General features: G+C 40.6%; 1 protein-coding gene across 1 annotated transcript; it reads left to right on the forward strand.

The window, feature by feature from the left end:
- Positions 1-10,837: 10,837 nt before the first annotated feature.
- On the forward strand, positions 10,838-11,395 carry LOC128596345 (40S ribosomal protein S21-like). The gene is made up of 2 exons (XM_053606022.1): positions 10,838-10,870; positions 11,008-11,395. Exons 1-2 carry the CDS (start codon positions 10,838-10,840, stop codon positions 11,329-11,331), a joined length of 357 nt encoding a protein of 118 aa, XP_053461997.1. The 3' UTR covers positions 11,332-11,395.
- Positions 11,396-16,447: the final 5,052 nt, after the last annotated feature.

The following is a 16,447-nucleotide window of genomic DNA, read 5'->3' on the forward strand; positions in this document are numbered from 1 at the left end:
ATCTGAATTTCAGAATCTCTAGGCATGTCTGGAAAATTCTCTTTCATGATTTCATGCAGAAGGGCCTCTGTACCCCTTGATGCCACTTCATCATTTTCCGGAATTCCTATTATTCGTATGTTTGCCTTCTTCGAATTATCCCAGAGCTCTCTAAGAGAAAGATCCATTTTTGCTCTCCATTTCTCTTCCTCTTTGAGAGTTTGGGAGTGTTCGAAGGCTTTATCTTCGATGTCAGAAATCCTTTCTTCTGCTTGGTCTATTCTGTTGCTGAGGGATTCTACTGCATTTTTCATATCTTTAAGGGCTGCAAATTCTTGCTTCAATGTGTCTAAGTCTTTGGTGGTTTTGTCTTTAAATTCATTAAATTCTTGAGACAACTTTTTAATTTCTCCTCGGATTCCTAATTCCATTTTATCAATCTTGTATGCAATCCAAATTCTGAATTCGATTTCTGACATGTCTGCCAGTTGTTTATGAATGGGATCTTCAATTACATCCGCCATTTCTTTTCTTGGGGTGGTTGATCTATTCTGGTTATTCGTGTTACCGGAGTTTTTCCACTGATTCTGCCCCATAGTTGTTTTACTCCCTTTGATTTTTCCCCTAGGGTTTTGTTGAGGGCCCGTTCAGTGTTGTAGCCTGAAAGACTGGGGCCCTGTCTGATGTGGTGGGGCTGAGTGGTTCTGACTTCTCGTCAGCTGGCTTCTGTTTGACCTCAGTGAAGCACTTACTCTGGGTTGAAGTCTCAGTTCTCTGAGTTGGCCCTACCCTGGATATTTCTGGGGTCTGTGAGTCACCTCAGGCAAATCCTATACTCAGGGGTGGCCTCCTCTGGTTGCCCAGGGAGGCAGGGCGTATGGCTTCAGCCACCTCAGGGAACTGCCGCTCTGATGTCAGTCTCCCCCAGCCTCACTCCTGTGTCTCAGAGTCAGGACCAACAAGCCACAGTTCGGGCACTGTCCATGCCCTGACAAATCCCTCAAGAATCTGGACTCCTGGGGGGACAGGCCTCCAGATCCCAGAGTGTGGGTGGGGTGGGGTGCTGGGAACTCAGAGCCACTGGCAGCAAGCTCACCCCTTTTCTCCCAATCTTTGGCTCCACTGCACTGTCACAGCCCAAGCCTCCAGGCTTCAGAGTGGGGGGGGGGAGTGGCTGGAGCCCAGGACCGCTGAGCAGCGAACAGACTCAGCTCCACCCAGTTCCCTGCCCAGCCACACGGCAGACGCTCAGGTCTCCAGAGCACAGAGTGAGGGCGGGGAGAGCTCCAGGAGCCCAGAGCCAGCAGGGGCTCCGAGCCGCAGGGAGCCCAGTCGGCAGCGAGCAAATTTAGTTCCTCCCAGACTCTCACCCGGTTGTACCGCCGCAGCTCAAGCCTTCAGGCTTCAGAGTGGGGGCGGAGTGGAGGGAGCGGCTGGAGCCCAGAACCACCGGGCAGCGAACAGACTCGGCTACCCCCAGTTCCCTGCCCAGCCACACAGCAGGCGTTCAGGTCTCCAGACCACAGAGTGAGGGTGGGGGAGCGCCTGAAGCTCAGAGCCAGCAGGGGCTCCGAGCCGTAGGGAGCCCGGTTGACAGCGAGCAGATTCAGTTTCTCCCGGTCTCTCGCCCGGTTGTACTGCTGCAGCTCAAGCCTTCAGGCTTCAGAGTGGGGGCGGGGTGGAGGGAGTGGCTGGAGCCCAGAACTGAGCAGGCATTCAGGTCTCCGGACCACAGAGCGAGGGAGGGGTGAGCACCGGGAGTCCGGAGCCAGAGCCCAGTCGGCAGCGAGCAAATTCAGTTTCTTCCAGTCTCTCGCCTGGTTATACCGCCGCAGCTCAAGCCTTCAGGCTTCAGAGTGGGGGCAGGGTGGGAGGGAGTAGCTGGAGCCCAGAACCGCTGGGCAGCGAACAGACTCGGCTATCCCCAGTTCCCTGCCTGGCCACACGGCAGGTGTTCAGGTCTCCTAACCACAGAGTGAGGGCAGGGTGAGTGCCAGGCACTCAGAGCAGCTGGTAGTGAGTTTGACTCAGCTATATGCCTGGTTGTATTGTTGCCCAAGGAGGGCTGCTGCACCTCACCTCGGGGAAGCGCCACCCTGGTGAGGGTCTCCCTCCACTGACTGTCCTGACCTCTCTCCCGTGCCCCAGAATCAGCGCTGACCCGCCGCAGCTCGGGGACTGTCCTCTCCCCTTTAGGAGTCACCCAAGAATCTGAACTCCTGGGGGACAGGCTTTCAGACCTCAGAGAGAGTGGAGGGAAGTGCTGGGTGCTCAGAGTTGCCGGCAAAGGATATTTACAGATTTATACAGTTTTATGCCTGGCAGGATAACTCCTAGGCATCCTAGTAAGGGAGATAGGTCCAGTTTGTAGTAGGTCTCTCCCGTGAAGTGTAGCGGGATGGCCTTTGATTTCTGCCCTTTTGTTTGTGGGGCCCTTAAGCTGATCATGTGGGGGAGGGGGGACTCCCGTCCGCTTGGTGATGGGTTTTGTACCTTTTGTTTGCTTCCTTGTAGTCGCAGCTCTCCTCAGCGGGGTTGATGTGCGTTCTTCAACTTTCTCACTTGGTGTTGCTGGAATCCATCAGGTTACTTGCTAAATTTTCGTCCCCTAACTCTCCTTCAGGACGGGAGCCTCTGTGGAAAGCTGGCTTCAGTCCGCCATCTTCCCATCATCCCTATATGTTGAATTTAGTTAATGTTTTTCATCTACCTTTTAATTGATAGGCTTACCCATCCATCTTGTTTCCCTTGTTATTTTTTTTGTTGAATTTATTTGTCCTGTTGAGTTTCATGGAGTATGGACTTTGCAAATTGCATCCTTTTTGTTTCATTTTATTCAACCTCTACAAAACTAGCTGTGTATAATCCTGAAAAAAACAAAACTTGTAAAATAGGACATCAAAATTTATGCTTATTTTTCATTCAGAGGTAAACAAGGATGGCATCCTCTCCATCAAATGTGAAGTGCTGGGAGTCAGGTATCCTTTGTGCTCACTTAATATTTTTTTATGTGTTTTATTAATTTAGATATATCAAATATTGACTTAACTTACAACTTTTATTTATTTATTTTATTAATATTAAATCATAGCTGTGTACATTAATGTGATCATAGGGCACCATACACTGGTTTTATAAACAGTTCGACACATTTTCATCACACTGGTTAACATAGCCTTCCTGGCATTTTCTTAGTTATTGTATTAAGACAAATATATTCTACATTTACTAAGTTTCACATGTACCCTTGTAAAGATGCACCGCAGGTGTAATCCCACCAATCACCCTCCCTCTGGCCATCCTACCTCCTCCCTCCCCTCCCTCTCCCCCTTCCCCATATACTTAGGTTATCTCTGGGTTATACCTTTCATATGAGGACTGAGTACATTGGATACTTTTTCTTCCATTCTTGAGATACTTTACTAAGAAGAATATGTTCCAGCTCCATCCATGTAAACATGAAAGAGATAAAGTCTCCATCTTTCTTTAAGGCTGCATAATATTCCATGGTGTACATGGAAAAAGCCCAAGTGCTCATCAATCCATGAATGGATTAATAAATTGTAGTATATGTACACTTACAACTTTTAAAACAAAAATTTCAGGTATCAGAATGGATGGACAATTTAACTAAAAAGTGTAAATAACATTAAATATTTTGAGAAATGTGTTAACATGGGGTAGATGGAGAAGTTGAAATATTTCATTGAAACATAATTCTCTCAGAAATTGAGGAAAAGTAAATTGTTGAATTCCATTGCTAAAAATGGTGTTTTAAATGACATAGTGAAGTACTTAATCTGAATTTTCTTAGGCTTTTAAATGGTCATATTCCCAGTGTAAATAACTCTTCTAGTAACTGTCTAAGACATACTCATAGCATACTGATGTCAAGGCAATTTTCTGAATGCACATGAGACAAATGGTGTTAATACCACTAAGTATACAAAATATTTTTGTTGTACTGTGATCATAAATGAATGACGAAGTAAAATGGTGAATCACAAATCAATGTTAGTAGGCCCACTTAAAGGCTATTCTTCCCTTTCAAGGCAGTTAGAAGCTCTAAATTTATAAGGTAATGAATTTATTGTAAGCTATAAGCAGACACAGGCATGAGAGTGTAGAATAAAATTATGGGGAAATAGACAAAAGTGATGACCCCTTACATATATTTTGGCACATTTTTATCCTACGGGTATTGTGCAAATATTCAAAATGACCATGTATTCCAGATACATTTTGGATAATGTAATACTAAGAGAAATGGAATTTGAATACACATCAGTGATATATTTAAAAATCATAAATTGTTTTTATTTCATCAGCCTTTATATATCTTCCCTTTATTTTACAATGACTAGAACATGGAACTTTATTTTTTTATTAAAGGCAGAGTCTCACTATGTCACCCTAGGTAGAGTGCCGTGGTGTCAGAGCTTACACCAACCTCAAACTCTTGGGTTCAAGTGATTCTCTTGCTTCAGCCTCCCAAGTAGCCAGGAGTACAGGAGCCCGCAACAATGCCTGGATATTATTTTTGTTATAGTTGTCACTGTTTTCACAGGCTATTGTGCCAAGGTTGCAGTTCCTCCCAAGCTTTTGGCCAGAGGCCTTGCTTGGATCTTTGCCTATGGCCTTCTCTACAGACCATCTCACAGCATGGCATCTTGCTTCATTTGAGTGAGCACCAAGAAGCTGGACGAGAGTGCCAGCCAATGAGAATATAAGCAAAGAAACAGTCATCGCCTTCTGTAATCTAAATAAAAAAGTGATACCCTGTAACTTTTGCTGTATTTTATTGATTAGAAGCATTTAATTAGGTCCACCCCTTTCCCAAGGGAGAAGGATTACACAAGGGCATAAATTTCCATGATCATTGGGAGCCACATCAGAAACTGCACACCACAAATGGTGAGTAGATGGGTTAGTTTGAATGCAAGGTGAATGCAGAAATGCACAGATGATGAAGCTGGGTAATATAATGGGGCCAGACAGACCATGGAGGCTCTTTGTTCTGATCCTTACTCCCACTTAAAGTGTGTTTCATGGATAGACAGCATGCCTTTCATCATTTGCTACCCTGGATACAGAATCTGGAGTCTTACCACAGACATACTGAACCAGAATCTGCATTTTGACCAGAGCCTATGTACATTAAAGTTTAAGAAATGGTGCTCTAGATCTTGAGGTGGAGAAAACAGCTTTGGTGAAAAGATCGAACATAAAGGGTAAAGGAGGGGCAAGAATGAATCAAAAATGGATAAATCCTTAAGGATAAAAGAATTTGGTCTGATCATAGAATTAGGAGATCTACAAAAAAGGACAGTCCAACCTCAGTATTAGTGGTTCCCACTTATTCTAAATGAGAATCACTGAGCAGCATTTAAAAAGTGGTGCTCAGCTTCTTGTAGAAATAGCTATTTCTAGGGCTGGAGCATCATGTAGTGCCAGAAAGTAAAGAAGTGCTCAAAATGCAGAAAGATGAGGATAGGGCATAGGGACACTGGAGCCAAAGTTTATGAGCTCCCAATTTCCAAGGATGGAAAAATGTAAGGAAGAAAATAACAGAATTGTGTTATAACCCAAGGTACAAAGTAACTATCCATGAATCTATCCTGATATTAATGAGTAAATAAATAGAAGAGATAAATATTCAAAGCATAAGAACTTGAAATAATGTATGTACATATACCACTCTTTACTAAGTACAGCCTAAATACCCCTCTATTCTTTGTGTGTGGGCTGGATCCAGTGTCTTGCTTCTAGATCAAAAAGTATGGTAATGGAAATCCAGTAACTTCAGAGAAGGCGGACAAACACTACTTTAGCCAGGGGATCAAAGTCAGCATGACAAATATTGAGCCACATTGATAGGATATACCCTCTTTTAATTAAATCACAACTGTGCACATTCATGCATTAATGGGGTACAATGTGCTGATTTTATGTACACTTTGGAATGCTTACATCAAATTGGTTAACATAGCCTTCACCGCACTTACTTGTTGGGTTAGGACATTTATACTCTACTCTTAATAGATTCGACAAGTACCCTATGTTTTCCTTTTTTTTTTTTTTTTTTGCCATTTTTGGCTGGGGCTGGGTTTGGACCCGCCACGTCCGGCATATGGGGCCGGCACCCTACCCCTTTGAGCCACAGGTGCCGCCTGACATGTACCCTTTCAATGTACACAATAGGTGAGGTCCAATCGATTACTCTCCCTCAACCTGGCCTCCCTCCTCCCTTCCCCTCACCCTTCATGATGTGATGAAAATGACACTTCATCTTTGTAGTAATCTTTCCAAAACTCCTAAGTTCCAATCTAAGCATGAGAAAAACATCAGAGAAACACAAGATGACTGATACCATTCCCCAGAAGACCTGACCAAATGTATTTGTCAAGATCATAAAAAAATAAGGACCAGGCTTATCTAAAACAGATAAATTGAAAAAATATTTAGATTTCGAGATCCAGGCACAATGGCGGCCAAGTAACAGCTTCCTTGCAACTGGGCAAAGTGAGTCTGGGGAAATAAGACTCCAGGCATCTCTGGATGGTGATATCTGCCTACAATCATCCCTTTGAGGACAGACGGAGTCAGCAAGAGACTTCTGGAACCCCAAACAGGACAAAAGCATTGGAAAACTGGCATGACAAGTTAAAGAGTAAGAGGAAGTGAAAGGAAAATTAGGGCAAGGAAACTGATAAAAGAAATCACTCGTGAGGAAGAATCAGCAGAAAACTCCTGGCAACATTAAGAACCAGTCCAGAGCAAGCCCTCCAAGGGACTATAAGGTAGCTACTGCAGAGGATTCCACCTATAAATAAATGTTAGGAATAACAGAAAGGGAATTTAGAATACACATGATGAAACAATGAAGGAAATTATGGAAACAATGAAGAAAACTGCTGATAAACTGGAAAATAAACAAAAGGAAATATAAAAACAATCAAATAAGAGATGAATGATATGAATATAGAAAGGATATAGCAGAGCTAAAGGAACTGAAGCAGTTAATTAGGGAACTTAAAGATGCAATAGAAAGTATCACCAACAGGTTAGACCATGCAGAAGAAAGAATTTCGGAGGTAGAGGACAAAGTTCTTCAGATAACTCAGATAGTTAAAGAGGCAGAAAAGAATACAGAGAAAGCAGAATGTTCAACAGAATTATGAGACTTTATGAAGTGTTCCAACACACAAGTCATAGGAATCCCAGAAGGGAAGAATGCCCCAGAGGAATGGAAGCCATACTAGAGAATATTATGAATGAAAATTTCCCAAATATAACCAAAGATTCTGACACACTCCTTTCAGAGGGATATCAGACCCCAGGTCACTTCAACTCTAAATAGAGCTTCTCCAAGACACATTGTGATGAACCTGTCCAAAGTCAACAACAAAAAAAAGATTCTGTAAGCTGCCAGGAGTAAGCACCAGTTGATCTACAGAAGCAAATCTATCAGAGTGACTGCAGACTTCTCTAATGGAACTTTCCAAGCAAGAAGATAATGGTCATCTACCTTTAATCTACTTAAACAGAACAATTTCCAGCCCAGAATTCTATATCCTGCTAAGCTAAACTTCAAAATTGATGGAGAAATCAAAGAATTTACTGATATAGAAACACTGAGGAAATTCGCCACAAGACCAGCTCTACAGGAAATACTTCAACCTGTTCTACACACTGACCATCACTAAGGATCAGCAGCAAATTAAGAACTCAGAAACTAAAGGACAGAACCTAACTTCCACAATGATGCAAAAGATAAAACTAAGCAATGGACTTTCACAAAATAAGATGAATAGAACACTACCACACTTATCAATTACCTCAATAAATGTTAATGGATTGAATTCCCCACTGAAGAGGCATACATTGGCTGACTGGATTAAAAAACACAAGCCATCCATTTACTGCCTGCAAGAAACACACCTGGCTTCAAAAGACAAATTGAAACTCTGAGTCAAGGGTTGGAAGACAATTTTTCAGGCAAATGGAATTCAGAAGAAAAGAGGAGTTGCAATCTTATTTTCAGAAACATGTGGATTTAAAGCAACTAAAGTCAAAAAAGACAAAGATGGTCACTTTATATTGGTCAAGGGAAAAATACAACAAGAAGACGTTTCAATTCTAAATATTTATGCACCCAATTTAACTGCTCCCAGATTCTTGAAACAGACCATACTCTGTCTGAGCAATATGATATCTGATAATACGATAATAACAGGGAACTTTAACACTCCTCTTATAGAGCTGCACAGATCCACTAAACAGAAATTAAATGAAGATATAAGAGATTTAAATGAGACCCTAGAACAACTGTGCTTGAAAGACACAGATAGAACACTCCATACCAAAGATAAAGAATATACATTCTTCTCATCACCCCATGGAATATTCTTCAAAATTGATCATATCCTAGGACACAAAACAAACCTCAAAAGAACCAAAAGAATTGAAATTGTACCATGTATCTTCTCAGACCAAAAAGGCACTAAAGGTAGAACTCAACTCTAACAAAAACATTCAACCCCACACAAAGGCAAAGAAATTAAACAACCTTCTGTTGAATAAAAGATAGGTGCAGGAAGAAATAAAACAGGAAATCATCAACTTCCTTGAGCATAACAACAAAGAAGACACAAGCTACCAAAACCTGTGGCATACTGCAAAAGCAGTTTTGAGAGGAAAATTTTTCACTTTAGATGCCTACATTTGAAAACAGAAAGAGAGCACATCAACAAACTCACAACCATCTTATGGAATTGGAAAAAGAACAATCTAACCCCAAACCCAGTAGAAGAAAAGAAATATCCAAAATCAAATCAGAGATTAATGAAATTGAAAGCAAAACAATCATTCAGAAAATTAATGAAAGGAGTTGGTTTTTTAAAAAAATAAATAAAATAGATAAAACCCTGGCCAAAATAACTAGAAATAGAAAAGTAAAATCTCTAGTAACCTCAATCAGAAATGATAGAGGGGAAATAGCAACTGATGTCACAGAGATACAAGAGCTCATCTCTGAATACTACCAGAAACTCCATGCCCAGAAATTTGACAATGTGAAGGAAATCGATCAATATTCGGAACCGTACCTTCTCCCTAGACTTAGCCAGGAAGAAATAGAGCTCCTGAACAGACCAATTTCAAGCACTGAGATTAAAGAATCAATAAAAAATTTTCCAACAACAAGAAAATGCCCTGGTCCAGATGGCTTCACATCAGAATTCTCTCAAACCTTCAAGGAAGAGCTTATTTTTGTACTGCAGAAATTATTCAAAAATATTGAGGAGGAAGGAATCTTCCCCAACACGTTCTATGAAGCAAACATCACCCTAATACAAAACCAAGAAAAGACCCAACTAAAAAGGAGAATTTCAGACCAATTTCACTCATGAATATAGATGCAAAAATTCTCAACAAAATCTTATCCAACAGATTACAGCTTATCATCAAAAAAGTCATATATGTTCATTAAATAGGTTTCGTCCCAGGGATGTAAGGCTGGTTTAATATACACAAGTCTGTAAATGTTAGTCACTGCATTAACAGAAGTAAAACCAAAGACTATATGACCATCTCAATAGATATAGAAAAAAATTCAATAAAATCAAGCATCCTTTTCTAATTAGAACACTGAGGAGTATAGGCATTGGTGGCACGTTTCTTAAACTGATCGAAGCTGTCTATGACAAACCCACAGCTAATATTTTACTGAATGGGGTAAAACTGAAAGCTTTTCCTCTTAGAACTGGAACCATACAAGGCTGTCCTCTGTCACCTTTACTATTCAACATAGTACTGGAAGTTCTAGCCAATACAATTAGGCAAGACAAGGAAATAAAGGGAATCCAAATGGGAGCAGAGGAGGTCAAACCCTCCCTCTTTGCTGATAACATGATCTTACACTTAGAGAATCCCTGAGATTCAATGACAAGAATCCTGGAAGTCATCAAAAAATACAGTAATGTCTCAGAATATAAAATCAATGTCCACAAGTCAGTAGCCTTTGTATACGCCAATAACAGTCAAGATGAGAAGCTAATTAAAGACACAACTCCCTTCACCATAGTTTCAAAGAAAATGAAATACCTAGGAATGCACCTAACAAAGGAGATGAAGGACCTCTATAAAGAAAATTAAGAAATCCTCAGAAAGGAAATAGCAGAGGATATTAACAAATGGAAGAACATACCATGCACATGGGTGGGAAGAATCAACATTAAAATGTCCATACTTCTCAAAGCAATCTACCTTTTCAATGCCATTCCTATAAAAATACCAACATCATACTTCCAACATTTGTAAAAAATGATTCTGCGTTTTGTATAGAATCAGAAAAAACCCCGTATAGCTAAGGCAGTGCTTAGTAATAAAAATAAAGTTGGGGGCATCACCATACCTGATTTTATGTTGTACTACAAAGCCATAGTGGCCACGACAGCATGGTACTGGCACAAAAATAGAGACATAGACATTTGGAATTAAATAGAAAACAGGAAATGAAGGTAACATCTTACAACCACCTAATCTTTGATAAACCAAACAAGAACATACCTTGAGGTAAAGAGTCCCTATTCAATAAATGGTGTTGGGAGAACTGGATATCCACATGTAAAAGACTGAAACTGGACCCACACCTTTCTCCACTCACAAAAATTGATTCAAGATGTATAAAGACTTAAATTTAAGGCATGAAACAATAATAATCCTCAAAGAAAATATTGGAAACACACCAGAAGATATTGGCCTTAGTAAAGACTTCACGAAGAAGACTGCCATGGCAATTGCAACAACAACAAAAATAAACAAATAGTGGGGGAAGAGGGTGGGTAAAAAAACTAGCATGACTGTGATGAAAGAGTTTAAGTACAAATGGGTATGTGAGGATTCATTTTATTTTCTCTGCTCGTAATTTTTTATGACATAAAGATGAAAATACAAAAATCTAGTTGTGTGCTATTAAGAGTGGGAGAAAAAGCATGTAACAGGATCTTGGTGACTAGATGAGTAAAGTGTAATGTTAAAAAACATCTACTCCCTTTCTCTGCCTTCACGCGTCGCAGTGGCAGCAGGTCCGGCCTTGACATACAGAACGACGCCGGCGAGTTCGTGGACCTGTACGTGCCTAGGAAATGCTCCGCCAGCAACCACATCATCGGTGCTAAGGACCACGCATCCATCCAGATGAACGTGGCTGAGGTTGACAAGGTTACCGGTAGATTTAACGGCCAGTTTAAAACCTATGCCATCTGTGGGGCCATTCGCAGGATAGGCGAATCAGATGATTCCATTCTCCGATTGGCCAAGGCTGATGGCATCGTTTCAAAGAATTTCTGACTGGAGAGAATCAGGGATGTGGAATGTAGGACATAAATAAATAGTGAAACCCAAAAAAAAAAAATCTACTCATTTCAAAGGGAAGTAATGATGTATCATAATCTAGTATCCACTAACCTATTACTAGGAAATATGGATAATATAAACATGCCAATTACCATAAGATCCAAACTGATGGTGAGAAAGTAGAGGACTGTCAGATCCAAGTAACAGTTATTCTATGAGGAATCTCACAAAAATATAGAAACATTCTAAGGTAAGTATCTGAAATTCACATTTCTACTTATTTGTAAGAATAGCTTTTTAAAAATCTTGAGTCTTTTTTTTTTTTTTTGTAGAGACAGAGTCTCACTTTATGGCCCTTGGTAGAGTGCCATGGCATCACACAGCTCACAGCAACCTCCATCTCCTGGGCTTAAGTGATTCTCCTGCCTCAGCCTCCCGAGTAGCTGGGACTACAGGTGCCCACCACAACGCCCAACTATTTTTTGGTTGCAGTTCAGCCGGGGCCGGGTTTGAACCTGCCACCCTCAGTATATGGGGCCGGCGCCTTACTGACTGAGCCACAGGTGCCACCCCAAAACTCCTTTTTTTTTTTTCCAGGGCTGGGTTTGAACCCACCACCTCTGGTATATGGGGCCAGCACCCTACGCCTTGAGCCAGAGGAGCTGCCCAAAAATCTTGAGTCTTTACAATAAAAAACAAGACACTGGCACCAGCTTTCACACATTATTCACACATTACATCTTATCCATGAATAAAGATGGATAAGATGTAATGAAATTCTTAAATGAAATTCTCACTATTTGAGAATTTTACTAGAAAATTTTTCCTGAAGATGTAGAAGAGAGAGATAGAGGAAATCCAGGGATGAAGGAAAGAACAGAATGTAGACAGCAATCAAATGAGAGAGAGAGAGAATTGGAAGAAGGAAGAATAAAGTGAGGAAGGGGTGGAAGGCAGACGGGAAGAAGGGAAACAAAGAAACAGAAAATGACCAAACTTGGCGGCTGACACCTATATTCCTAGCCCTGTGGCAGTCTGAGATGAGTGGAGTTCTTGAATGATGGGGTGCTGAGAAAGAACTGACCAAGGCTCAGACCCTGTCTCTACTAAAATCTAAGCATTGATACAGGCACTTGTAGTTCTAGCCCCAAGAGAGACTCAGGCAGGTGGATTGCCCGAATCCTGGAGTTTGAGTTACTATGATCTAGGATTAGGCTATGAAATACTGGTCTGGGCAACATATGGCAACTGTATCTCAAAAATACCCATACACGCATACATGCACAGACAAACCAACAAATCAACCAACAAATATCTTCATCTTCTAAAAAGACCAGAATTACCTTGATGGTTCAAGCAAAGTAGACATGCTTAAGACCTGTGAAGCTTTGAACAAATTGAGGCTATAACAGGGATAGTAAATTTGTAAGCTTCTCTCAAATGGATGTTTTGGGGTAGGTGGCAAAAGAGGTCCCACTAAAATGACTCCATCCAGTTTTGTCTGCTATGATGCAGCTTGAGTCACACTGCTGTACAAAATTTCAGCTGTAGTGTCAACTTAGTGCCAGGAAACTCAACTGTAAATAGAATCAATAAGGTGCGAAGGGGAGAACACTTCTCTGCCTGTGGATGGAGAGTTATGAAGTGTCCTGGTACAAACACTTGAGAAACAGCAGCTGAAGTGAGCAGAAAAGGCCACATAGTATCTATGACTACAAGCATGGAACCCAGGACATTACAGGATGAAGTCACAACATGGTCACCATGGATGACATCACAATGAGTATTGCCTTGGGTCACCATTTTCAAGCTTAGCCTTATTTCTGCTAGGCATGTGTAGTGGCTGTCTGGTATGTAGTTGGGTTGAAACTGTTATGAAAGAGTGGGTTTATTTTCTTCACACTCAATGCCTACATTGTAAGTTTCTTTGTATATGTGGCCAAGGGATTCAATGACCCTTCCTTTCCTTTTCAAGTCATGGATTAGTAAGGACATGGAAGAGTGCGGTTTACACCTACTGCTGCCCTGAGATGTTGTAGACCAAGAACCAGAGCCCATCAATCAGACAGTGATTTCATCCACCTGACAGGTATGTCACACAATTCTCAGTTATACTTTTATGATGTTTTACTTATTTCTCTAGCATTGGCTTCTTTGGGAATTTAGGTGTCTCAGTGAAGGTCCTCTCTCAACATCTGGTCAGGCAATGTGTCCATTAGTGCACTCCATACCTTCAGTTATTTATTATGATCATGGGAAATATCAGCCTATCTGGAATATTCCAATATTTCTGACCTCAGGGCCAGGGGTATCCACATAGGAAATAGAAGAATTATGTTGGGCCACACATTCAATACCCAAACAATAATGAACCTGATAAGCAAAAAAAAGATCCATGCATAATTGTGGTGATATGTGCCCCCATAGATATGCAAAACAGTCATGACATACTCCCTATTTGTCATAGTGGCCTGAGGATTGAACACTACTCAAAGTTCCTGATAAAATTATTTCTTAACTAGAGCTCAATGCCTTTTGCCACACATGATCAGAATATTTACAGGCTCTTACAGACCAAGATGGGCTGATCCTCTGAGTTCAGGGGTTGGTGACAAGTCTGAACAAAAACAAGGTACACTCAAGCCTAATCTCCTACCTGGTTTCTACTAAATTGAACAGGGTAGCAACATGTTGTGCCAATTGTAGTTCTAGATAGTTCAGAGGCTGAGGCAAGAAGATCCTTTCAACCCCAAAGTTGGATGTTGCTGTGTGCTAGACTGAGGCCATGACCCTTTATCCCGGGCAACAGAGTGATAATCTGTTTCATGAAAATAAATTGGAAAAAAGAAAGGGGGGGACAGAGAAAGAAAAGAAAACACAGAAGAAAGGAAAGGAAAGGGGGAAAAAGGAAAGGGAAGGGAAGTGAAGGGAAAAGCAAGGAGAGGGAGAAAGATCAAAAGAGATAAAGAGGGAATGAGAGAAAAAGAAAGACAGGAGAAAAGAAAGAGCAAAGCAAAGGAAAGGAAGTAAAGGAATGAAAACAAAGAATAAACAACAAAGACAGGAGAAAAGAAAGGAAAGAGAAGAAAAAGGAATGAAAAGGAAGGGAAAGAAAGGGAAAAGAAGTCAAGGGAAGGGAAGGGAATGAAAGGGAAAGGAAAGGTAGAAAGAGGGAAAGAAAGAAAGGAAGAAAGGAAGGAAGGAAGGAAGGAAGGAAGGAAGGAAGGAAGGAAGGAAGGAAGGGAGGGAGGGAGGGAGGGAGGGAGGGAGGGAGGGAGGAAGGAAGGAAGGAAGGAAGGAAGGAAGGAAGGAAGGAAGGAAGGAAAACAAAGACAGGGACTTGGAACATAGACATCTTAGCAACGTGTATCAGGAATGGTAGAGGGCGGTGCCTGTGGTGCAAAGGGGTAGGGTGCCAGCCCCATATGTCAGAGGTGGTAAGTTCGAAGCTACCCTCAGCCAAAAACTGCAAAAAAAAAAAAAAAAAAACGAATGGAAGAAAAATATTCATTGTACTCAGTACTACTGTGAAACAGATGTAGAACCACTACACTTCAATATGAATGCTACAACCCAGCAAAAGCCTAAGGTAATTATGAAAGAGGAACAAGAGGGTATAGGGGAGGACGGGTGAAGGGACCATAATTCTTTGCTCTGTTCCAATAGTGCATTTAAAGGCTACATGTCAAATACGTGAATTATAAAACATGAATATCATACAACGAGAATGAAGAACTGTGGGGAAGTATATGTTAATGAGATTGATGTAAATATTTCAATTTGTGTATGGAACCATGACATTGTACTCCATAATTGCATTAATGTAAACATTTAAGATTTAATTTATAATATAATAAAGACATAAAGAAAGAAAGACAGAAAGAAAGGAAAAAAGAAGAAAGGATGAAAGTTTGGAAGGAAGGAAATAGAAGAAAAGGAAGCAAAGAGGAAAGCAAAGAAATGAAAAGAAGAATGAAAGGTAAGTTAAGGCAAGGTAAGTCATCAAAAGAGAAGGGAAGATAAGGGAAACAAAGGGAAGAGATGTGAAGGGAAGGAAAAGGAAGAAGAAACACAGAAGTGAAGAGAAAGGGGAATACGAAGACAGGATGGAAGGTTAGAAAGAAGGAAAAGGAAGAAAAGAAAGAAAAAGGAAAGCAAAGGAGTGACAAAAAAAAATAAAAGACAAGGGAAGGTAAGTAAATGAAAGAATAGGGAAGCAAAGGGAGGGATGCGGAAAAAATGAAAATAAAGGAAAGAAAAAGGAAGAAAAAGGATGGAGGTGGAAAACAGGGAAAAGATGAAAAGAATGGCAAAAAAGCAAAGGAATGAAAAGAAAAATGAAAGGTAAGGTAAGTCAATGAAAGGGAAGGGATGACAAGAGAAACAAAGGGAAGGGACAGGAAGGGAAGGGAAAACAAGAAAAAATAGAGCAGGAAAGAAGCAGATAGAAGGAAAGAAAGAAAGGAAGAAAGAAAGAAAAAGAAAATGACAAGGAGGTGGAATATTTACTTTTTAGAAACGTGTATCAGGAATGGTAGAAAAATATTCAATGTACTCAGTACTACTGTGAAACCGATATGGAACAACTACACTTCAATATGAACGCTACAAAACAGCAAAACCATAAGGTAATGATGAAAGAGGAGCAAGAGGGTATGGGGAGGACTGGTAAAGGGACGATAATTCTTTGCGCTGTACCAATAATGCACTTACAATGCTACATGTAAAATATGGGAATTATAAAATATGAATATCATACAACAAGACTGAAGAACTGTGGGGAAGTATAAGTTAATGAGATTGATGTAAATATAACAAATTGTGCATGGAACCATGACATTGTACCCCATAATTGCATTAATGTACACATATCAGATTTAATTTAAAAAATAATAAAGAAAGAAAGACAAGAAGAAGAAAAAATGGATGACAGTTTGGAAGGAAGGGAAAGGAAGTAAAGAAAGCAAAGAGGAAAGCAAAGGAATGAAAAAAAAACATGAAAGATAACTTAAGGCAAGGTAAGTCACTGAAAGTGAACAGAAGCCAAGGAAAACAAAAGGAAGAGATGAGAAGTAAAGGAAAAGAAAGAAGAAACACAGATGGGAAGAGA

The sequence above is a fragment of the Nycticebus coucang genome, chromosome 10, assembly GCF_027406575.1.
Source record: "Nycticebus coucang isolate mNycCou1 chromosome 10, mNycCou1.pri, whole genome shotgun sequence".
Taxonomy (NCBI): Eukaryota; Metazoa; Chordata; class Mammalia; order Primates; family Lorisidae; genus Nycticebus; species Nycticebus coucang.